Source organism: Rattus rattus, chromosome X, assembly GCF_011064425.1.
Source record: "Rattus rattus isolate New Zealand chromosome X, Rrattus_CSIRO_v1, whole genome shotgun sequence".
NCBI lineage: Eukaryota > Metazoa > Chordata > Mammalia > Rodentia > Muridae > Rattus > Rattus rattus.
This window is the reverse complement of record NC_046172.1, coordinates 33,257,145-33,283,090: the sequence shown is the minus strand read 5'-3', so window position 1 is coordinate 33,283,090 and position 25,946 is coordinate 33,257,145. Positions and strand designations below refer to the sequence as shown.

Here is a 25,946-nt window from a genome sequence, read left to right as displayed (position 1 = left end):
CTCATGTAGCTCTTTTTTCTTCTTTTTGGGCCTTCCCAAGCTACTGTAAGAATATTACCTTCGATCAGTTAAAGTTGATGTGTTGGGCTAATTTGCCTACTGGCAATGTGGAAAGTTGGTGTATTTCTTGGGCAGTAGAAAACCTTTTACCAAGTCCTTTCTTTTCAAGATGCATACATGAGTAAATGCTAGATTTATAGTCCACTTTCTAAAAGTCAACCATGGTGTTATACAGAGTGTTTTTTTTTTTACACTTCACAGGCATGAATGAAAACGGGCCCCTCACAAACTAGGGCATGGGTCATAAAGAGAGAAGAAGTATGTAAGCTTCATGCTTCCTGGTTTGGGGTCTTAATCTTCAAAATTATGTCTTGAATGGTGAGACTAGTTTTTAAAGGAACCCTTAAGATATATTAACTCATATTAATACTTTTTGTTCAGAATTATACTATGCAGAGAAAAGATGCCATTACTCAGAAGATATTTAGAATTGAGGAAAATCATCAAAACAGAAGAGGCTCTAAAGGACCTTTTAAGGTATTGAGTGTTGTTTTTCATTTATATCCGACTGTGGGGCTTATATATTGGAAGTAATGTTGTGTCAGTACATTAAAGTTATTTTTGTGGTCTTTTAAATAATTATTAACTAGTGTTTCTAGTTTCTGTAAATACTTCTGGAATTTATATTCAAATAGTTACCAGTTTAATACTGACCTGTTTCATCAGGATTTGACTTTGAATTTCATTTTTACTAGTGGAATCCTGTTTTCAAATAGTAATGCAGTTGCTTCTGGAAATTACAAAGGATTTAAGACTTAGTAGAGCAGAGGTAGATTCTATATGGAAACAAACATGTGGGCTGGGTCACTTCTCAAACCATTCTAGGAGGTTGCTTGAAAATGCAACTAGCCACAAGAAGTATATGGGAGGAGTGAATGAGGAAGGTTTATAAAATTATTTGGAAAGGTTTACATATGATTGCTTATCTCTGACAAAACTGAAGATTCCTCCTTCCTCCCACCTCCAGCACAAAATGACAAGATCAAACCATAAATATGTATAGCCCTTTTATGCCTCCTATAGGACAGAATCTAGTTTTCATCATTCATACAATTACTATGTATTATCTTATGGTAAGAAAAGAAGAAGGAACTTGCAGGAATAGATTTTATTTAAGCATCTGTGAATGTATGTACATATATATAGTTTGTTGTAAATATTTAATCTCATATCTGTTTTTTCTGTCCTGATTTTGATCATTCAGTTCCCTGATAAAAGACACATAACCTTTATATTTGAAATAAGCTTTAATCAGCACTAGACTGGGCAGATAATCTACCCTCTATGTTATTGGAATCTACTTTCCTATCAATAATCTTGAGTTAGAATTTGCCATGTTCCATCTGGGCTGCTCTTAACTCCAATTCCCTAGCCCTTGTGTAGGCCTGTGTTTCAGCACTCCTGTAGATCTATTTTCTTTCAACTGGCTCTGAGCGCATAGAGCCACTTCTGGGTATGTGTGACCAGAAGCCTCCAGGCAACCTGCCTGTAGAAGAGTTGCTCTTACCTCTGCTCTCAGGGGTGTAGGGACTCCTGGCGACTGGCTTTTAGCTCTCAATGCAGGCACAAACGTGAAGGGTCCTGTCCCTGACTGCCCCTAGGTCCCTGTCCTAGGTCCAGAGGGCATAGATGGCACTAGGTGATTTCGTCTTCAGTCAGGAATATGGGCAGAAAGTAGTTGTCTCCTCTGAGTTCTCAGTACTGTCCACACTTCTGGGAGTTCAGCTCTCTCTCCCACTCTCTCTCTAATACTCCTTAAAGTCTAAACATTTCAACACTTCAAAAGTCCAAGTTCTCTTTGAAAATCTAGTGTCTTAACTATGGGTCTCCGGTGAAGTCAAAAGTTAGTTAATGCTTCTTATTTTTTAAGTACTTCGTATTTCAAAAGGGATTTAAAAGTATAAAAAGCTCACTGGTCGGCATCTTGGCCTCATGGCTGCCAACACAACTTATTATTTCTAGGACTGGCATTGTCTAGCCTTTCAAAGTATCTGTCTTCAAACTTTTTTACTTGGGTTACCACATAGCAGGTGTTCAGGTGACGTTTTTATACTCTCATTTTCATGACATCCCTATCACCTCAACTTTCCATACTCTCGTCCCTGTTTGAAGTTTCTTCCTAGTATTTCCCGCTCCACTTTCATTTTGCCTATGTTCTGCTGTTTCCCTTCCCTTAAGGCACCATTGCCCACTATCTACTTCCTGCTTTCCTAGATTTTATAGGTATTCCTAGTTAAACACCTAAAACTGAACGTAAGAGAGATTGTGTGCTGTTTGTCTTTCTGGGCCTGGTTTACCTCGAATATACTTTTCTTTTTTTTTTTTTTTTTTTTTTTTTGAGTTGGGGACCAACCTGGTGGGCCTTGCGCTTTCCTAGGTAAGCCGCCACCACTGAGCTAAATCCCCAGCCCCTAATATATTTCTTTTCTAGTTTTATTTATTTTTCTGCATATTCTGTAGTTTCACTTTTTTCATAGCTAAATAAAGTGTCCCCGTGCGTGCATACCATACTTTTATTATATATTCACCAGGTAATGGATATCTAGGCTGATTCTGTTTTCTGGTTATTGTGAATAGAGCTATCATTTGGGTGTGCAGATGTCTCTGTAGTGAGATATCAATTTTTTAGAGCGGTATGACTAGGTCATATAGTAGTCTGTTTCTAATATTTTTTTAGAAGTGTTGAGACTGATTTCTAAGGTGGATATACCAGTTTACATGTCCACTAGTGGTACTCTTTACCTACAACAAGACTGGTGTTTGTTATCCTTGTATCCTTGATGATGGCCCATCTCAGTGGAGTGAGGTGAAGTCTTAAAAATAGCACTTTTTAAATTTTATGTGTATGGACACTTTTTCTGCATATATGCTAATAGACCAGGGACGTACATTGTTTGTGGAAGCCAGAAGGTGGTGTCAAATTCCTCAAAACTAGAGTTATATACTATTGTGAGCAGTTGTATGGATGCTGGGAATCAAGTTTTTGTCTTCTGGGAGAACAGCCAGTGCTCTTAATCCATCTTTCTAGTCCTTAAAATAGTTTTGAACCTACAATTCACTGATGACTAAGTATGTTGACCAGTTTTTAAAGTATTTTCTAGACATTCCTGTTTCTTTTGAGTTTGCTCTATTAAGTCCCTTAGCACATTTGGGATGTTTGTTTGCATGGAGTTTAGATTTTTGAGTCCCTTATATATCTAGTTAATAATTCTCTCAGATATGTAGCTGACAGATATTTTTGCTCATTCTGTGTGCAGCCTCTTCATTTAGTTAATGGTTTCTCAAGCTATGCAGACACTCTTTTAGTTCCGTGAGATTCTATTTATCAGTTGTTGTCCTTATTTCTTATGCTACTAGAGTCCTATTTAGAAAACCTGTACACCTCTATGTTGAAAATCCTTATGGTTATATGTTAAAGTGTAATCTTTACTTTTTTACTGAGAAGATTCAGAGTTTCAAGTCTAATATTAAGGTTTGTGATCCATTGGAGTTGACTTTTGTGCAGGTGATATATAATATAGGGATAAGTACCTGCATCAAAAAAATTTAGAGATCTCAATGCATCTTAAGGGGGGAAAACAGAGCAAACTGAACAAAGTAGTAGAAGAGAAGAAATAACTAAGATTAGGGTGGAAATAATGAAACAAAAAAATGTAAACAATCAACGAAACAAAGAATTTGGTTTTTTGAAAAAAATAAAATTGATAAACCTTTAACCAGATTAACTCAAAGGAAGAGAACACCCAGATTAATAAAACTAGTTATGAAAAGTATGATATGAAAATAGTTATTAATGAAATGAAAAATTACAAGGACATACCTTCAAAACCTATATTCTATTAAAAGGAATGGATGAATTTTTAGGTACATATAACCTACCAAAATTAGACCAAGATAAAATAAGTTAAAAAGCCAACCCTAGTTGGAGAGATGGCTCAGTGGTTAAAAGCACTGAGTGCACTTCCAGAGGTCCTGAGTTCAATTCCCAGCACCCACATGGTAGTTCACAACCATCTGTAATGAGATCTGATGCTCTGTTCTGGTGTGTGTGAAGACAGCTACAGTGTACTTTTATTAAATAAATAAGTCTTTTTACAACAATAAAATTTGTCACAACTAAAACTCTCTAGTGCCAGATAATTTAATTGATGAATTTTATTAGACCTTCAAAAAAAAAAAAAAAACCTACCACCAGTGCATCAAATTATTTTACAAAGTAGAAAAGTACCAGGGTGCTTCTAAGTCTTTGTACAAAGCCAATATTGTGCTGATACCAAACTGGCCAAACTGAACCACAATAAAAGAGGGAAGGAGGGAGGAGGGAGGAGGGGAGGAGGAGGAGGAGGGAGGAAGGAAGGAAAAAGAAGGCCCAATTTATCTGATGGACATAGATGTAAAAGTTCTCAGTAATTGCATATTGAATTCTGTCTTAAAAAAAAATGTACTTATCATGGTCATGTTACCTTCATTCCAGGGATACTGGGAAAGTTCAATAAATGTAATTCACTGCATAAGGAAATACAAAGATAGAAATTACATGATCATCTCGGTAAATGTTAGAATGGCCTTAGGGAAAATCTAACATTCCTTCATGATAAGAATCATGAGGATTGGTATGTGCATGTTGCTGGAGAGATAGCTTAGCAAAGATCACTCATTTCTCTTGGAAAGGACTCATTTGTTTTTCAGCACCTAGTAGTTTACAACCATCCATAACTCCAGTTATAGAGGAGTCAATGCCTTGTTTTGGCCTCTTGAGTGTACTGTATGCATGTAATGCCTATATATACTGGCAAACATAACATAAATCTAAAGAAAAATAAGTAATGAAGAGTTTAGAGATAGATGGAGTATATCTCATCATCATAAAGGCATTATGAGGGGTTGGGGATTTAGCTCAGTGGTAGAGCGCTTGCCTAGCAAACGCAAGGCCCTGGGTTCGGTCCCCAGCTCCGAAAAAAAAAGAAAAAGAAAAAAAAAATAAAGGCATTATGTCTCAAACCTAGCCAGCATCATACTAAATGAAAAAACCTCAAAGCATTCCCGGTAAGATTAGAACAAAGCAAGGATGTCCACTCTTGCTGCTATTCTATATAATGTTTGAAATCTTTGCTAGAGCAACAGGACAAAAAGGAAATAAAAGGAATACAAAAAAGTCAAAATATTCCTTTTTGCAAATGATATGATTAGAGACCCTGGGTAAATCTCAGAACTGAGAAAACACTTTCGTGAGGTGGCAGAATGTAAAATTAATATGCAAAAGTTACAAGTCTTCTTATATACTGACGACAAGCATAGTGAAAAAAAAATAAATCAGTAAATCTAATTTAGAGCAGCCATATAAAAAATATCTGACAGTAAACTTAACCAAGAAAATAGAAGACTTCTACTATGAAAACTTTAAGACAATGAAGAAAAAAAAGTGAGGAAAATACCAGAGGATAGAATAGCTCATATGCTCATGGATCAGGTTCAATCCTGTAAAATTGGCAGTCCTTCCAAAGGCAATCTACAGATTCTAGGGACATTCTTCATAAATGTGGAAAAAGTAATCTTAAAATGTATCTAGAGGCACAAAAGACTTAAGGACAACCAAAACAATTATGAAAACCAAGACTAATACAGAAGGTATCAACATATATAATTTCAGGCTATAGTACAGAGACTGACAATAGTAATAAAAACAGCATGATACTTGTAAAAAATAGACACAATGGAATAGAGGACCTGGATTCATGCTACCTGAATTTTTATTAAGATACCAAAAAATAAATACTGGAGAAAAATAGTATCTTCCAACAAATGGTTCTGGGAAACTTAAGCATCAACATGTAGAAGAATAAAATTAAATCTACCTTGTTTTCTGAGACAGTGTTGCATTGAACCAGGAGCTCAACAATTTGGATAGGCTGGCTTACCAATGAACTCCAGGGATCTGCTTATCACTACCTCCCTATTCCAACACCCATCACTGGTATAGTCAGGTAATGGGGATCCAAACTCAGGTCCTCATTCTTGCTTAGCAGGCACTTTACTGAGACATCTTTCTAGCTTTATTACTAGCAATTAAAAAACCTATATAGCAAATTTTTAAAAACTAATACAAAAGAAATATACTTTAGTGAAGGTATTAATGCCTTTTTGAAGTACTCATGGTGCCTAGAATCAAGGGCTATTGTGAATATTATTCTCATGCTTGTTATAGAATAGATTTGGAAACTGTGTTTTTAACCTTTGATTCTCTTTGGATCCTTTACAGAACTTTTTGGGTGGCAGATTCCAGCCCAATTATAAATCACACCTGGTACAGAAGAGCTTGTATATTCAGGCCAAATACCAGCGTTTACGATTTGCTGGACCAAGGGGATTTATTACCAATAAATTCAGGAACAGACTTCTGAGGAAAAAAAAGGTTAGTTTGACAATGCTTTTAAAAATATTGAATAACTTTAAGTGTTTTCTAGATAATTGGATTTTTCATCTAGTTTAAGAAACAACCTAGATTTCAAAAATGAATTTATTGTATGATAGTTGAATGAAAACTTCGAGAGTAATGTTGATAGAATTGTGAAACTTAAATTTTAGCTTAAAATGTTTTTGCCATTTTACCTGAAACAATTTGAATATGCCAGCTTGTTGTATGACAAATCTTTTCCTTGGGAGACCCACCACACACACACACACACACACACACACACACACACACACACACTCACTCACGCACGTGATGTGTACACACCCTACCCACACACCCCTACCCACCCCAGATAAGGGACCCATGACAGAACAAAGTACAGATACCACTAAAGTTTCACTTAGGGAGCCAATGAATTCTATTGAGATTATTTATGGGACAGAAATGACTCAAAAACAGCTGCATCACCAAAACCTACCCAGCATGGGTAGCAGCTCACAAAGCTGGGAACGTGGAGTACTGCAGTCTGCAGGCAGGTCAACAGGTTGGAGAATACTTTTCCAGATGTCTTAAGTTGGTCAGAACTTCCAGGCAGGTAGGCTGGTTTCTTTCAGTTTGCTGAGCTGGTCTCAGAGTCTTTGAATCTCTTCTCCTCTGAGTGTCTTTGAGGCTTACATTGTCAGAGATGTGGCAACTCAGTTCCCATCTAAGAGTCATTTTTGCAGCTCAGCTTTCTTCCATCTGAGAGCAACTTAACTGTTTACTCTGGCCAGTTTCAGAGACTTCCCGAAACAATCTTGAATTGTTTACTTCCTGCTCAAGGAGCTTCCCTGAAGGATGGAATATCTCAATCTCAGAGAAAACTGTAATACAACATAGCTCTTTGAACTTTGTATTTTAGCATTTTTGTTGTGTAGGTAATCTTTAAAATGAACATTTAAGTAAAGGCTCCGAATGACCTATAATAAAACAGATTTACAGTTAGAGGCTAAACCAATATGGGTTTCTGTTTTTCTGTTGCCTTTCATGGTTATTCTGATACTTTAGATGTCATCCAAGCACACTGGATTTTGAAAAATCAGTATCAAAACTTGGCATTGTCACATGTAAATATAACTTCAGCACGTGGAATGCAGAGGCAGGAGGATTACCACAAGTTGAAGCCAAAAGCTTGGTGTTCACTATTTTTCCTTGTCTAATATTCTTTTACTCAGGCATATTCTTCTGGATTCTACTTCCTTTTTTAAATAAAGCATTTTAATTGATCAATTTGTCCTTTGACAATTTCATACATTTAAGTAATGCATTCTTTTAGACCCCTCCTACCTCTACTACCCTCTCTCTCCTTTCCCACATGTCTCCTTTTTCACATTCACACCTTTGTTTTGTTTGTTTGGTTTTGTGTTTGTGTGTGTGTGTGTGTGTGTGTTGGTGTGTTGATTTTTAACCAAGATTATGTTATCCACAGTCTTAGAGCTGATCATTGGAGCCTCATGGGTTCACCATTTAGCAGACTACTGAAGGCAGATTCCAGCAGTTGCTAGTAGTTCAGCTGGGAGGGTGTCTTAGTTACTTTTCTTTTGTTGTGACAAATTACCATGACCAAGACAACTTACAGAAGAAAAAAATTATTTGGGGCATATAGTTTCAGAGGGTTAGAGTCTGTGGCCATCATAGCAAGGGACATGGCAGTAAGTAGGCAAGCATGGCACGGGGTAGTACCTAAGGGCTGATAACTGTTCCAACAATGCCATACCACCTAATCCTTCCCTTATAGTTCCACCAAATTATGGAGGTGACTTACATAGGAACTTGTAGGGGCCATATTCATTCAAACCACCACAAAGGGGTAGTGTCCTATAAGCCTTTCTGTGATCCATGATTGTCTATTGACAGTCCTGTTCTTGTGCAAGCTTAGTGCAAACAGCTGTAGCTGCTGTGAGATCATTTTTGCCATGGCTTTATCATGTCCTGAAGGTAGGCATTTACAGCCCTCCTCCCTATTATCTTGCTCTGACATTCGTTCCACACACTCTTTTCCCATGTTGCTTATGCCTTAGAAGGGTTGGCATAAATGAATGTCCTGTTTTTGAATGCTCACCCATCATTTGAAGCATCTTTTCTATCATTCACTGTGCAGAAAAGCATCTCTGATCAAAGTTAGGATTATCATTTGTCTATAAGTATAAACACATATAGACTTCACTTTAGTGCCATGTTAAATTAACTAAACAACAGTAGTAACCCCTGTCCTGGGACGTAGGACCTTCCCAGCCATAGGTTTTTTTTTTTTGTTTTTTTGTTTTTTTGTTTTTTTGTTTTTTTTTTTTTTTTTTTTTTCTTTTTTTGGAGCTGGGGACAGAACCCAGGGCCTTGCGCTTCCTAGGCAAGGGCTCTACCACTGAGCTAAATCCCCAACCCCAACCATAGGTTTTTTTGACAGGGTTTACAGTCTAGTACTGACTTGTATTCTGACCTGTGGAGTGGGCTTCAAATCCAGTCCAAGAGCACTTATTTTACCTTATAACAATTGTACCGCTATTGTATCAGTGGACACATCTTGCCTGGCCAGTTTACATTGTAGCATACAGAATCCAAAGCTGATAAGAGCATTGATAGCTTTACTCCAGTTGTAGCCTGTATAGCAGACTCCAGCACATGAAATCTAGCTATCAGGGAGAAAAAACATTCAGCTCAATTACAGCTCGTTTTCTGTATGTCTGGTAAAACCAAGGTCTTTAGCAATAAGATTTTGTCATTTAGTTCTGGTAGGCAACCAAGAGGAATGGTCATAGCTTGTATTGTTGTGAGAGTCTCTGAGGCCTCTTTGGCTAAAAATTAGTAAGGACATTTCCCATACCTGCCACTGGGATTTTTGTTTAATACACCATGACTTCTAGAAGCAGTATTATACAGCTATGCAGAATACCCTTCCACTGTTAAGATTTTTAATTGGCTTACAAAGCAATAAATTTCCATATTTTTTAATAAACTGAACTCTTAATTCCTGACTCTTAGTATTATATATATGTTGATTTTTGTCTCTTTCACTCTGGCTACTGACTGTGCCTGTGAGCAGTGTTGAGAGGCTTCCATAGTTTTGTTTAAACAAAGTCCAACTCTTGAATGTAACATGAAATTAGATACCCTACTATGATTAGCATGCTCCATAACAATTTAGCTCAATTTTCTTAACCTTTGGAGAAAGGAATGAGATATGACAGCTAATAGCTCTGCCAGGTTTGAGCTAAGACCTTTAGATTATCCCTCTAGCACATGTTACTTTGAAACTACATCCCATGTGGGAAAATTGATGACTGGTCCCATTTTACCTCAGTCTTTATGCCACTTTCTCTTCTATTAAATTAGTGTATCTTGTGTTATGTTAAAGTCCTTGATCCACTTGGACTTGAGCTTTATACAGGGTGATAAACATGGATTAATTTGCATTCTTCTACATGCAGGCTGCCAGTTAGACCAGTGCCATTTGTTGAAGATTTTTTTTTTCCACTGTATAGTTTTGGTTTCTTTGTCAAAAATCAAGTTTCTGTAGTTTTGTGGGCTTATTTCTACATCTTTGATTCTATTTCATTGATCAACCTATCTCTACCAATACCATACAGTTTTTATCACTATTGCTCTGCAATATTGCTTGAGGTCAGGGATACTGATTTCTCCAGAAGTTCTTTTATTGTTCAGAATTGTTTTTGCTATCCTTGGTTTTTTGTTTTTCCATATGAAGGTGAAAATTGCTCTTTCAAGGTCTGTAAAAAATTGTGTTGGAATTTTGATGAGAATTACATTGAATCTGTAAATTTCTTTTGGTAAGATGCCCATTTTCACTATATTAATCCAACCAATCCATGAGCATGGGAGATCTTTCTATATTCTGAGATCTTACTCAATTTCTTTCTTTAGGGATTTGAAGTTCTTATCATATAGAACTTTCATTTGCTTGGTTACTGTAAGACTAAGATATTTAATATTATTTGTAGCTATTGGAACGGGTGTTTTTTCCCCAATTTCTTTCTCAACCCATTTATTATTCATAGGAAGGAGGGCTACTAATTTCTTTGAGTTAATTTTATATCCAGCCACTTTGCTGAAGTTATTTATCAGCTATAAAGGTTCTCTGGTGGTATTTTTGTGGTCACTTATGTATACTGTCATATCATCTGCAAATAATGATACCTTGACTTTTTCCTTTCCAATTCGTATCCCCTTGATCTCATTTTGTTGTCTTATTGCTCTGACTAGAACTTCAAGTACCATATTGAATAGACAGGGAGAGAGTAGGTAGCCTTGTCTTGTCCCTGATTTTAGTGAGATCGCTGAAAGTTTCTCCCCACTTAATTTGATATTAGCTGTTGGTTTGCTGTATATTGCTTTTATTGTGTTTAGGTATGTGCCTTGAATACCTGATCTCTCCAAGACTTAGCATGAAGGAGTGTTGAACTTTTTTGAAGATTTTTTAGCATCCAATGAAATGGTCATGTGGTGTTTTTTCCTTTGAGTTTGCTAATATAATGAATTATATTGATGAATTTTCATATATTGAACCATCCCTGCATCCCTGGGATGAAGCCTACTTGATCATGGCGAATGATTGTTTTGATGTGTTCTTGGATTCAATTTATGAGAGTTTTATTAATCATTTTTGCATTGATATTCATAAGAGAAATCAATCTGAAGTTCTCTTTCTTTGTTGAGTTTTTGATTTTGTTATTAGTTGACTGTGGCTTCATAGAATGAGTTTGACAATGCTCCTTCTGTTTCTATTTTATGGAATAGTTTTAGGGGTATTGGTATTAGCTCTTTTTAAAAGATCTGCTAGAATTCTGCACTAAAACCATCTGGCCCTGGTCCTTTTTTGGTTGGGGTTTTTTAAATGAATGTTTCTATTTCCTTAGGGATTATAGAAACTGTTTACATAGCTTACCTGATCTTAATTTAACTTTGGTATGTGGTATCTATCTAGAAAATCATCCTTTTAATCTAGATTTTCCAGTTCTGTTGACTATCAGCTTTTGTGGTAAGACCTGGTGGTTTTTTTAATGTCCTCTCTTTCTGTTGTTATGTCTCCCTTTTCATTTCTGATTTTGTTAATTTGGATACTGTCTCCCTCCCCTCTGGTTAGTCTGGCTGAGGGTTTGTCTTTCTTGTTGATTTTTCTCTAAGAACCAGATCTTGGTTTTGTTGATCCTTTGTATTCTCTTTACTTCCAATTGGTTGATTTCAGCTCTGAGTTTAACTATTTCTTGGGACAGTTGGTTTGGAAAACATTTTTCCAGTCCTTTACTCAGAGGTAGTTCCTATCTTTGTTGCTGAAGTGTGTGTCTTGTATGCAGCAGAATGATGGTTCCTGTTCATATATCCAGTCTGTTAGCCTGGGTCTTTTATTGGGGAATTGAGTCCATTGATGTTGAGGCATATTAGTGACCAATGATTGTTATTTCTTGTTATTATATTGTTGGTGCTAGTAATATGTGCATGAGTGTGTGATCTCTTCTTTTGGGTTTGTTTTGAGATGATTAATTTCTCGTGTTTCCTTGGGTCTAGTAGTTATGTACTTTGTTGGAGTCTTCTTTCTAGTATCCTCTGTAGTAGAAAGATATGTTATTTAAATTTGGTTTTGTCATGGAATATCTTGGTTTCTCCATTTATGGTGATTGCGAATTATGCTGGGTATAGTAGCTTTGGCCTGCATTACAAATGCCCAATTTTTTTCTGGCTTTTGGAGTCTCTGTTGAGAAGTCTGGTGTAATTCTGATAGGTCTGCCTTTATATTTACTTGGCCTTTTCCCCTTACAGCTTCGATATTCTTTCTTCTGTACATTTAGTGTTTTGATTATTATATGACAGGAGGAATTTCTTTTCTGGTCCAATATATTTGGTGTTCTATCTTGTACATTTATGGCGATCTCTTTCTTTAGATTAGGATGTTTTCTTCTATGGTTTTGTTGAAGACATTTTCTGACCCAAAATCTTCACCACCTCCTATTTTTATTATTCTTAGGTTTGGTCTTCTTTTCTGTATTCCAAATTTCCTGGATGTTTTGGGTTAGGAACTTTTTTTACACTTGGCATTCTTTGATCAGTGTATCAATATCTTTTATGGTATCTTGTACACCTGCGATTCTCTTTTCTATCTCTTGTATTCTGTTGGTGATGCTTGCATCTGTAGTTCCTGATCTCTTTCCTGGGTTTTCCATCTCTAGAGTTGTCTCCATTTGTGATTTCTTTATTGTTTCTATTTTTTAAGTCTTGAACCATTTTGTTCAATTACTGTCAGATAGTATTTTCCTGTATTTCTTTAAGGGCTTTATTTGTTTCCTTTTTATAAGGACTTCTACCCGTTTGTGTTTTTCTGTGTTTCTTTAGGGGAATTATTTGTATCCTCTTTAAAGACTTCTATCATCTTCATGAGATAAGCTTTAAGGTCACAGTCTTGTTCTTCTTGTGTTTTAGGATATCCAGAGCTCGCTGTAAAAGAACTGTGTTCTGATGGTGCCAAATTACATTGGCTTCTGTTTCACCATCTAGTTGTCTCTATTGTTAACTGGCCTGGGGGTATTGGATTGGAGCAGGCCTCCTCAGAGGCAGGCAGGACTTATGGGGTTGGGGAGTGGGCATGCCAATCTGCTATGGGTGCAGGTAGAGGTGCGGACTAGAAGCAAGAAGTATTTTAAAATAAATTTTATTTAAAAACTTGCAAGTAAATAAGAATGCCTAGAATTAATGAACTTATATAAAGTTAGAAGTTCTGATACTTTTCTCCAGGGTTGCCTCCACTTTAGATTTCTTCATTGTTTAAATATTGCATTAAATTTTCCATTTTTACCAAAATCAAAAAATTCATGACAGAGATAGAACTAGAAAAAGAACTAGCTTTATAGTCTCTTTTGTAACTTGTATCCATTATCTGCATTCACTTCTTCACTCCCTTATATTTTAGCCTTTCATGTTTTTTCTTTGTTGTATTGTACCCATATGTACATGTGTTTACTTATATATGTATATTATTGGCTAGATCTTGCATATGAGAGAATGTGCAGTTTTATTCCTTAGATTGTGTAACCTTGTACTTCAGATAAGGGGCTAGTATCCAGAATTAACAAAGAATTGCATAAATAAAATACCAAGGAAATCAAACTGCCAGTCAACAAATGGGCAATTGACTAAATATACAGTTTTCAAACAAAGACGTACAAATGAACAATAACTATTTTTATAAATGTTCAGTGTCCCTAGCCATCAGGGATATGCAAACTAAAACCACTTTGAGATACTGTTTTACCAGTCAGAATGGTTGTCATCAACAAATCTGACAATGGGTATTAGAAAGGTTGTAGAAAGAGGGAAATCCATATTTACTGTTTGTAGGAGTGCAGATTAATATGGCACTGTGGAAATCAGTTTGAGATTTCTCAAAAAATTAAAAATAGAACTACTTTATGATTCAGCTTTCTAACTCTTGGGCATATACACAGACAACTCTATATCCTACCATAAAGATATTTACATACATGCTTCTGTTTCTTACTGCTTTATTCACAATAGCAATGAATCGGAATCAATGTAGTTGTCAGTGAACAGATGAATGGAGAATGAAAATTTGGTATATAGGAAAATGGAATACTACTTAACCTCTAAAGAAAGGAAGTTAAAAATTTGCTGGATAACAGATGGATTTAGGATTTCTTCAATGTGTCAATATTAGCCTGTTATCTGAAGTGTGGCTGGTAAACATTGTCTCCCATTCTGTGTGCACTCTTAGCTCTGTTTGTTGTTTTCCTTGCTATACAGAAACTTTTTATTTTCATGTAGTCACATTATTTTGATTTTAGGGTTAGCTCTGTGCTCTTGCTGTTTTATTTTAAAAGTTCTTGTCTACCCCAATATCCTGAGGGGTAGCCCCTGTGTTTTCTTCAAAAGCTTTTAGTGTTTCAGGTTTTAAATGTAGGTCTTTGATCCATTCTCAACTGATTTTTGTAAAGGGTAAGAGATAGATGTAAATCTAGTTTCTTTTTTCTTTGGCTAGAAATTCAGTTCTGCTGCCACTTTTCTTGAATGGGCTCCTTTTTCCATAGTATGTTTCTTCCTCCTTTGTCAAAAAAAAATTAATGGAAATGACTTTGCCATTCTATTTCCTGGTCCTCTCTTCTATTCCATTGGTTTTCCTGTCTATTTTTATTTAAGTACAAGCTGCATTTATGACTATAGCTCTATAGTATAATTTGATGTTGGTACTGAACTACCTCCAGCATTGTTCTTTCTCCTTGGGATTCCTTTGCTCTCTGTGGTCCTTTGTAGCTGCATATGAATTCTTGTTTTATTTTTAATCCTGTTAAATATGTCATGGGAATTTTGTGTTTCCTATCTTCAGTGCAGTCTGGTTTCTGTGCCATCTGATACATACTCCTGGTTTCCTGCCTCCACATCCCAGCAGTCTTAGAAAGTAGTAAGGGTTGATACTAGATATGCTCTTTCTTTTTAAGATTTATTCATTTATTATATATAAGTACACTGTAGCTGTTCTCAGATACACCAGAAGAGGACATCAGATCCCATTACAGATGGTTGTGAGCCACCATGTGGTTGCTGGGAATTGAACTCATGACCTCTGGAAGAGCAGTCGGGGCTCTTAACCACTGAGCCATCTCTCCAGCCCTAGATATGCTCTTAATACATCATCTTCAACTGCTTAGCATCATAATAATGATTTTCCTAAAACTGCGTTTGACCCTCAGCTTCCCACGAAGTTTTAAGATTCCAAAGCAGAAATAAAAAGGTAGAGAACTGAAATTGTTACATATTCATAACAGGCTTACCTCAAGGAGAGGAGATGGGTCTAGAGTTGAATGTCTGGGCTTTTACATATTCTTGCATGCACATGCACAGACAGACAGACAGACATGCACGCGCGCGTGCGCACACACACACATACACACACACAATGTGAATTAATGTTAGGTCTTCTCCTTGAACTGAGCACAATGCACTTTGTGAGTTGAGTCACTTTAAATAATAGCAGGAACCTGATTGGATGAGACAAGGGTGGGACTTTAGAAATTCCCGAAGAGGGAAAGAAAAGCCCAGTAATAGAAATGTGACAAAGAGGGGTTTTTTTTCAGACAAGATCCTGGAATCAGACCATCTTGGACCAAAGAGAAAGTGATCTGAGAACAGCCTGATCTGATCCAGGACCCTTAGCTGGGGAATTAATACTGCCTTCACTTATAATAGGTTTCTTCATTCTTGAGTTTTGTATTTTAACTAGAAGATGAGGGACATATGTTCATTACTTCCTTGAAGAGGGCTTGTTTTTAATGTCCTAGTATCAGAAGTATCTCCCATAATAGCTTCTGCTTCTCACAGGAAGTTTTAGAAAGCTTGATGGACAGCTGCCATGGTGATTCAGGTGTGTAATCTCAGACTAATATGAAAGGTCATGTATTCAAGGCAAACTTGGATATGTGGTAAGTTCTAGGAGGAGGGTAAGAACCTGCCTCAAAAAATTTTTTTATGATCTCTCTCTCTCTCTCTCTCTCTCACACACACACACACACACACACACACACACACACACACACACACACACACACACACACCCCTATTAACTACAGGGTCAAAGGGGAAGATGCAATTATATTTTAATTTCAATAAAAAAATGTAAGTGGTAAGATAGCCACTGAAAACCCATCAGCAGTTGTGCATTTGGTCAGGAAGGCACAAAGTTCCTTAGAATCATCTATCCTTCAGTAGTCCTTCAGTCCACATAGGTTATGTGCCTATTAAAACTGACCGTAACTAGAAAAGGCATAAAAACATACGGAAAGAAATTAGAGACTGGGATTTGTGGCCTTGGGGATTGCAAGGAAGCTTGAAAGTATGGCATCACAAAGACAAAGAACCAAGATCAGATTAATCATCAAGAATTTACTAAGTGCCTGCCAAGTCTGAGTTGTAGCATACCAACATAAAAAGGAAGTGTTATCTGTGTGCGTCATCACTTTTGAGTCTTTGTGACCTGAAGTCTGGCTTCTCTGGCTTTTTGAGTGTTTTCTCTTTTCTTCTTAAAGAAAAAAAATTGAGGCAATAGTCTACCATATAGCTTAGTTTGGCCTTGAATTCATGATCATCCAACCTCAGCTACTCAAGTACTAGGATCATGACATGTATACCTAGTTTCTTTCATACATTCTTAAAGAGGGTAAGCATTTTCTACAAGGTACACTGGTGGACACCTATAATTCCAGCACTTAAAAAGACGTGTTCAGTATCGACACAGAAAATTTGCAAGTTTGAGGTCAGTCTAGGTTACCTAGTAAGTTCGAGTTTAGCCTGGTCTGCATATTCAAACCATGTCTCAAAAAGAAGGGAAGGGTATTTCTTAGTGTATTGTTACTTATCCTATTTGATTACCCTCCCCCTTTCCCAAGATTTTACCATTACTTCTTTTGATGGCTGATCCTGACAACTCCTCAGATTCTAGATGTTTTGTGCCTCACAGATGCTCTCAAATTGTTGTTCTAAATCAAGTCAAATTCATTTACACCTGTTTTGAACCAAGTTGCAGCATGGATATAACTTTAAACTGTGATGCTGAGTGAATATTAGAGACATCCTGGGATTATTGGTAATGGGTATATGGCTACTTTTTAAAGTTAAAAAAAAAAACTATTCTAAAACTGATTGTCTCGGTTGTTTGACCAGTACTGTGTGTGAATATACTTTTTTTTTTTTCGGATTTTTTTATTTATACGTCAAATGTTATATTCCCTTTCCCAGTTTCCTGGGCATAAGGCCCCTATCCCATCCCCCTCCCCAATAAGGGTGTTCCCATTCCCATCCACCCCCACCTTTCCTGTCCTCCCCTGACATTCCCATACACTGGGGGTGTGGGGGTGGTCCAGTCTTGGCAGGACAAAGGACTTCTCCTTCTGTTGGTGCCCAACAAGGCCATTCTCTGCTACTTATGCAGTTGGAGCCATGGGTCAGTCCATATGTATGTAGCCTTTAGTAGTCCCTGGGAGCTCTGCAGCCATTGAATTGTGGCTTTGTTTTAAGTTTTTTTTTTTTTATGTATATAGTTTTTTGCCTGCATGCACGTCTGTATACCACATGTGTGTCTGGTGCCTGAGGAGGCCAGATGAGGGCATCAGATCTCCTAAAACTAGAGTTACAGATAATTGTGAGCTGCCATGTTGGTGGTGAGAATGGAATTCTGATCCTCTGGAAGCACAGCCAGTGCTCTTATTCACTAATTCTCTTTCCAGTCCCAAAGTTGTTGAATTGTACACTTTAAATAGGTGAACTGCTTAAAATGGGAGGAAAGTAAAGTTTTATTTTAAATACCTTCTTACTTATTTTTCAATTGCAGTGACAAAAACCATGACCAGAAAGAAGCAACTTGGGGAGAAAAGGGTTCCCTTACTTGTCCTTATCACAGTCCATCATTGAGGGAAGCCAGAGCAGGCACCTGGAGGCAGGAACCGAAGCAGATGCCATGGAGAAACACTGCTTACTTACCAGCCTGCTTCCTGTGGCTTGTTCAGTTTGCTTTCTTATATGACCCATGACCATCTGCCCAGTCAATCAAGAAAATGCCCCACAGACTTGTCTATGTGCCAGTCTGATGGAAGCATTCTCTCAGTTGGGCTTCCTTCTTCCCACATTAGTCTAGCTTCTATCAAGTTGACAAAATACCTATCCAATACAATCTCAAACATGGTCTCCTCCATAGACAATTTCTCCCATTAGGATCCATAGCTGTTACAGCCAGCCAAGCCAACCTAAAAGCTTGTCCCAATAGGCAGTCCTCCTCATTCTCCTTCCAACCATTAATATTTTAAATTGTATTTCTTTCACAACTGCATTCAGTTAATTCATTTTAACAAATGCATATTCTGTATGGGTATATTAACAAATATATATTCTACTATATGGGTATATTAATTATTTCAGTTTCCCAAGCTTTTTACTTATATACTCAATAACTAATTTTCAGTTAAAAGATACACAAGTGGGGCTGGAGAGAATGCTCAAAGGTTAAAAGCATGTGCTGCTTTTACAGAGGACCTGGGTTTGGGTCCAGCATCCACATGGTATCGAACTGCTTGTAACTAGTTCTAGAGGATCCAACTCTCTTCTGAGGTGAGGGGGACACACAGAGAATGTGTTTATATAAATATATAAACCAGGCTAGCATGGAACTCCTATATAGATGATACTGGACTGAAATTCATAAGAGATCAATCCGCCCACCTCTGCTTGCTAAGCTTGGGATTAAAAAGTATGCCATCATGACCTGGCAAAACCAATTTTTTGATTGTCTTAAGACAAGGCCTCACGGGGTTGGGGATTTGGCTCAGCGGTGAGAGCTTGCCTAGCTGGCGCAAGGCCCTGGGTTAGGTCCCCAGCTCGAAAAAAAAAAGAAAAAAAAAAAAAAAAAAAAGACAGGCCTCACTACATGGTACTAGCTGGTCTATGTAGGTTGGGTTTGCCTTGAATTCACACAGATCCAGGTGGCTCTGCCTTCAAAGTACTAGAAGGCCAGCATTCCCCCATTCTTGGTTCACTTTCTTGACACCATCACTCATAATTCAGAGTGTTCCTTGCCATGGGGGCCTGGCCCCAGTTAAGACAAAATAATAGATTCAAGGAGCCTGTAGAGGTGGCTCAGTGAGTGTGTAAGTGTACATACCTGAGTTTCAATTCCCACAATCTCCATAATTCCAGAAAAAGCAGTATATACCTGCAGTCCCGGCATCCACCAAGATAGGGGAGATAGGAGAATCTCTGGAAGCTTGCAGGGTGGCTTGTACTGAACAATAAGATGAGTTGGAGAGATGATGAGAAACTATGTCAGGATGAAAGTAGTTCAAAAATTGCATGCTTCTATAAGATTTTCAAGTGAAATTTTCTTTAGAATTATTGTACTTAAAATTTCCTTTCCAAGTCGTTAGTTGGTACCATGTTAATTGAAGATATAATTGTATGGTTTTATATTGTGCAATTAATAAAGAATAAAACACAGTGCCACCTACCAGTTTTAGATAATGTTGAAAATGTATGTGCATGTGTTTGTTAAGCAAAATAGAAGAAATAATAAGATTTTTCTACCAGCATTGTTTTTATTTGGAATTAAACATTTCCATTCTAATATAAATGCTAAAAATAAATACACTTTTGCATTTCTTTCAGTTTTAATGTAAGAGCCTAGTTAAAAGGTAAGGATATATTTGAATAAATTTTTATTTTCAGTGTTTCTGAAATACATGCCATTCTACCATTTTTAGATTTATTATTTGTATAGTTATATCAAGTTTGTAGTTGGTAATTTAGGGGTTTTGCATCATGCCACAATATAAAACCCATATCTGTTACTTTTATCATAATCTTCCTGTTCTTGTGAATTTTTTTCTCACATTTATTGAAACCTTATGTCTTTATGTTGACAACCATCTAAAAGTGAGGAAAGTTTTTCAAAAGCTTTCTTTGCAATTATCAGTCATTACAAGAGTTCATATAGTTTTGGAATAAGAAGTCATGGATATGATGGAAAGGATAATATGCTAGTTTGCACATGGGTTACCTCTGTTGAGTCAGGCTGGGGACTGGAGAGGCAACATTTGAGGCCAGAGTGCTTTCTTTCCCTGAAAATCTCCCAAGAAGCACAATGCAGCTTTCTCCTTGTGCCAATAATACCAGTGCCCTCTAGTGGGGTTTCTTGTCTTACCTATTTACCATTTTTGACTGTTTTGATGCACTCTATGTTTAAATGATACCTTTAGGGTTACACATTCATTACTTTTATGTGAATTGGGAGGTGCAAGTTAGCACTATACAGATTAAAGTATTTTGAGAACTGTACTGTGGCCCAAACTCTAGCTCAGATATTGAAAACTGACTCTTCTGTTGAAACCCATATTTCTCTTGTTTTCTCTTGATAGGAATACCCAGTATTGCCAAGGACAAACCACCTCGAATTGTTGCAGATGGAGTCAACACTATATGAGGACTTAACTGAGCATCTCATTTTGTCAGGAATTGGATTGACACTAAGACACTAATACTGTAACTTTCTTGATAAAATATCTTTATTTTTCAGTAGTAGAATGCTGCAACTTTTTTTACACTCAACAATCACTGTTAATCACAGTATTCAATTTCAAAAGTTGTATTTAACTACAAGCTCTTTTGCAAAAATTCTCAGCAGATGCATTCGAGGGGCATTATTTGTTGATGCATCTTTCTCTCAGCATGGTTTCACTGAGAGAGTTTAATTGAGTTACATGTGAAGGTTTATATGTTGAAAGCTTTGTGTTATAAGAACAGGTATCAGAATTATTTAGTGTCTGTATATTAAAGAACTTTAAACAGTGGCCTTACAGTAGCAAATTTTATACTGGCTTTTCTTTTTCTGATGACATTTTGGCTACTAACTTGAAGTTTTCTGAAGTTTGTGAAGATCAAGGCCTGTGTGTGTCATCCATTTCATAATACAATATAAGAAGCCTAGAGAAGAAGTGCATCCTCTCCATCAGGTCATGGCGAGTGCACTGAATTATTAGTAATGCGTATCTTGGGTTTTCCCCTGACTATTTGCTCTTTTCTAGTTTCAAGTGCTTTTGTGGAAAATATGTAAGGATTTTATAGTCTCTATTCCATCTTCTTTTCCCTCAGGGCAAGCTTGTGCATATTATATTTTTAAAGGCTTTTAAAATCTGACAGACAAAATTGCATATTTGAACATTGTACTTTACTACTACTGTATTACACCTTTTGCAGACACATCTTACAGACAACATATCTTTGGTTCAATTGATAGATGTTGCATACCTACTATGTGTAAGATAGGATCCATGGGATAGTAAATACAGTCTGTAGGTCCAGAAACTTAATTCTTTGTTTTCTTTCTTCTGCTTAAAAGTACATATACATTCCCAGTCAAAATTTTGTGACATGTTTATTTGTAAGAAAATAAAGTATTGTTCTTTCTGCTTGAAGCTGCTACCTGGCAATGGTAAGAACATTCTTTTTTCATGAGACTGCCAACCCTGGGTAACACCTGTTGATATTGAATAATGGGGAGCACATAGGGATCTATATTAATTTTTTTCACACAAGAGCCACTCTTCCTTAAACGAGTCAGTGATGAGGGAAGTCAGAGCCTTGATTCAGTGCTAATTGCGTGATATGTAGATGATGCACACAAATGACTTTGTATTGTGTGCTACCTCTATAAATCGGATTTTCCAACCCTTCTAAATGTGAGGCTTAGGGCAAGGGAGAATTTTATGTGTGCAACAGTAGAGTAGGTTTGTGTTTTTTTGGATATTTTTTAAAAAATCTACTTTTAATGTTTTTGAGTCAGGGTCTCATGTAGCCCAGGCTAATATGGAACTCAGTATATAGCTGAGGATGACCAGGATGACCTTTGGAGTGTTGGGATTACAGGCATGTTTCCACTATACATGGTAGGCAAGAATTCTGCCAGCTGAACCACATCTTCAGTCCATGAAGCTTAATTTTATTTGTATAGGTGTTTTTGCCTGCATGTATATCATACAATGCCCACAAAGGCCAGAAGAAGATGTAGGCACTGGAACTGGAGTTAAAAATAGTTGTGAGATGCCACTGGATGTTGGGAAATGGATCAAGATCCTTGGATAGAGCAGCTTGTGGTCCTAACTAATGAGCCATCTGTCCAGCTTCTAGTTTTAAAATAACTGATTTCATTCGTTCCCATGTTCTCGTAAATAGTCATAAAACAGTAGTAGTTAGTCATTTGACTGGCAGCTCCCCCCCGCCCCGTGTGGGGGGTGGGGTGGGGTGGGGGTGTGTGTATGTTTCATGTATTGGTGAACAAGAAAAAGGATGAGATACATGGGCCCTGTTTGCCTGTGTAGTTTCTGCAGTCTCATAAGGAAAATGGCCATTGAACATAGAAATGAAGCTTGGTAAACAGCTTGATTATAGATGATTTTAATCACTGTAGCACCTAAGGGTAAGATTGTTAATTTAGCATTTCATTTCACAACTGATTCCCCCATTTAGGCGTATTTGTATAAATTTTTGACAGTGTCTCAAAATCAAAGCTTTTTAATCTGGCAGAATATATACTCAGATAATAATTGCTATAAGATTGATAGCCTAAAATGATACACTTGTTTTATAATTTAAAGTACACACACACATCAAGTATGTAATACCAGCACTTGGAGTCTGAGGCAGAAGGATTACCCCAAGTTTGAAGTCTGCCTGACTTGCATAGAGAGTTCAGGCCAGCCTGAGTTACTGTTTGAGATACTGTCTCAGAAATTCATGAGATAAGAGTAAACCCAGACAAATTAAAATTATGATAATTTATAGCATTCAGTCAAACAGACCATGTCTATTTTTTCACCATAATCCCCAGCATATAACATTCTAATTAAGTCATTAAATATTAATTGAGGCATCTGTAAATAGTAGAATTTATGTATGCAATTTTCATATGGGAATTGAACAAGACCACTTTCAATAGCCTCAAAAAGAATCTGAATTCTTAAATGCTTAAGACGAGAACTTTGCTTTTATTTTAGCATATGTGAGTACAATGTTCTTATTTCATTATACATGAAGGAAAAGAGGGTAGATGATCTCAGGTATTAGGCCTTGCCTTCTACCTTGTTTGAACAATGTTTCTTGTTCACTGCTGCATATGCCAGGCTTACTGTCCTGCAAGATTCCAGGGGATCTTCCTGTCCCCATCTCCTGTCTTGCTGTAAGAGTGTTGGGATTACAGACATGTGCTACTTTGTATGGCTCTATTTGGGTTCTGGGCATCTGAACCCAGATCCTCATGGTTATGTTTCAAGTGCTTTTACCTTCTGAACCCTTACTCCACCCCAGAAACGTTTTGACTGAGTCCCATACCATTGCCTCCTTTCAATTCCTCATGTGCTAGCCTTGTCACTGGTAATAGGGTGGCAATAGTAAGATTATCCCTGCTGTAAAGAATCTCAAACCAGAGCAAAAGATCTACAAAGATAAAGAACAACATTAAGTACTGTAACAGAGACATGAAAGATTGAACAGTTCCTTTAGAGTTCTTGACTAGTGACAAGACTAATTTGTTCTCTAGGTGGGTTTTCTGGTTTTAAAGATTGATGTTAGTTAATAAGTAAAAAGTATCCAGGTTCCATCTGTATTACTTTCCTTTGTTTTGTTTTTGTTTTTGAGGGAGAATTTCATTCTGTGATCCAAGGGCTAAACTCAAAGTTGTGTGCCTGCCCTTTTCTGGGGTGTGTGTGTGTGTGTCTGTCTGTCTGTTTATCTGTCTGTTTTATACCTGTTAACCTATAATTATCTCAGCACAAATTTTAAAAGTACCCATCACCATATCACAGAGAAAACTCATATTTTAGAGTACATATTTTTCTGTTGAAAATATCATTTACGTTAAAACATTTAAATAGATGCATATGAACTTAATCATATTTTAGTTCATGTCGTAGTTACAATTGTGATAAAATGCCATGACCAAAAGCAACTTAGAGAGGAAAGCGTTTATTTCGCTTACAGTTCCATCATCAAAAGCGGTGAGAGCAGAAACTCAAACTGGAGGCAAGAACCTGCAGATAGGAGCTGATGCAGAGGCCATGGAGGGGTGCTGCTTACTGGATTGCTCCCCATGGTTTGTTCAGCCTGCTTTCATATAGATCCCAGGATCACCAGCCGAGGGACTGTTCCACCCACAATGGACTTGGTCCTTCCCCCATCAATCATTAGTTAAGAAAATGTCTTATAGCCTTGCCTTCAGCTGGTTTTTATGGAGGCATTTTCTAATTGAGGAACCCTCTCTAGCTTGTATCAAATTGGCATAAAACTGGCCAGGACAGTTTTGTTGTTATTGTTTGCTTGATGATGCTTGGGCTCTAATCCTCGGACTCACTGCTTTGGTGTTGAAAACCTGGAGCTAAAAACTGAGAGGTTATAAGATAAAAAAAATCTTTTATGGCTGGGCCAAACTTGCAGTCTACTACAAATAGGCGAGAAGCAGCTAAGACTAAAAGCAGGGGAGTCTTTTTTTTTTATAGCATTCGAGCAGGTAATTATAAAAATCAGATATTTGCAGTTATTTTTATGATAATGGAGAAAGTACATGTTGTGGGTTTATAGTCAGACAGTTCCTGGAACATACCATGAGACATTTTATGGTCAGCCAATTCTCGGAACATACTATGAAATAATTTATAACATGTAAATCACAAAGTTATAGAGGAAGAACAAGTCAAAAAACACATTATTATAGAAAAGCACCATAGAGAACAATATAGAAAGCAAATTCTAACATGTTTAACTAGGAAAAGGGAAAATGGAGTCAGCTGGCTTAGCAACACTTGCAGGGCAGATATTTTATCATTGAGCTATATCTGCAGCATTTGGAGGTCTTTTTAGGGAAAGGTGGGGATGCGTTGAGGCACAAACAAAAGTAAAGCTAAGTCAGAAAGTCTGTACCAGCTAGCAACAACTAAGCACATATGTCTAGCAGCCACCAGCCAAGGAAGGGAAATGGATAGAATACTAAAACTGTCTTCCATGGTAAGTTGTGCTGTCAAGTCATAATATCCTAAGGTTGGAATCCAGAAGGCATGAATCTTCAGCCACGTGGTGGAACACTTGGGTAGCATCAGTGAAACCCTGTGGTAGTTTGAATAAGAACAGCTCCCATAGGCTCACATATTTTAATGGTTAGATACCAGGGATTGGCACTGTTTGAGAAGTATTGGGAGGTGTGGTTTTGATGGAGTCAGTGTGCACTTGTTAGAGGATGCATGTAACTGGAATAGGACTTTGAGGTTTCAAAAGCCCATGCCAGGCTGAGTCCCGTGTCCCCCATGCAATTCCCCCTCCCTCCTGTGTTTCAGGATGTAGCTCTTAGCTACTACTTCAGCTCCATGTCTGCTGCAGTGCCCCCTGTCATAAAGACTGTGGACTAAATCTCTGAAACTGTAAGCAAGCCCCCAATTAAATGCTTTCTTTTCTAAGGGTTGTTTTGGTCATGGTGTCTTCACAACAATAGAACAGGGACTAAGACAGGGCTAAAAGTTGCATTTTTCACAGCTTCTTGATGTTAGCACAGTGCTTCTCAATGTGATCCCAATGCTTGACAGCATTCAGCAGCTCCTATTTCACTTCTGATTCCTTTTCTACTGCATTTAATTAAAATAAGAAATATAGTGAGTTATTGCCATCATTCCTGGGTTTACATGCGAATGCATAGAAGTCTGAAAACATACTCATTGTTAACACCTGGTTACTTAACTGGTGGGATTTGAAGAGACTATTTCTATTATCTGTCACATAACAAAAACCCTAGTATTAAAGTTACTCTTTTAAAGTGGTATGGACATTCCATCCTTCCCATCACTGAATATCAGTCACTACAAACATGTCAACAAGCATTACCTTCATTTGCATT

The 25,946-nt window shown here is 37.2% G+C and overlaps 1 protein-coding gene across 4 annotated transcripts in view; it reads left to right on the top strand.

The window, feature by feature from the left end:
• The window catches only part of Bclaf3 (BCLAF1 and THRAP3 family member 3), a 56,849-nt gene extending 35,356 nt beyond the window's left edge, over positions 1–21,493 (top strand). For 3 of the 4 annotated variants that reach the window (XM_032889671.1, XM_032889672.1, XM_032889670.1), the window contains exons 10-13: positions 442–537; positions 6,320–6,472; positions 19,682–19,707; positions 20,431–21,493. In XM_032889671.1, the coding sequence (XP_032745562.1) occupies positions 442–537; positions 6,320–6,472; positions 19,682–19,687 (255 nt within the window). In that variant the 3' untranslated portion in view covers positions 19,688–19,707; positions 20,431–21,493. The remainder of the gene's footprint in view (positions 1–441; positions 538–6,319; positions 6,473–19,681; positions 19,708–20,430) is intronic. The other variant, XM_032889673.1, reaches the window with a different exon arrangement.
• Positions 21,494–25,946: the final 4,453 nt, after the last annotated feature.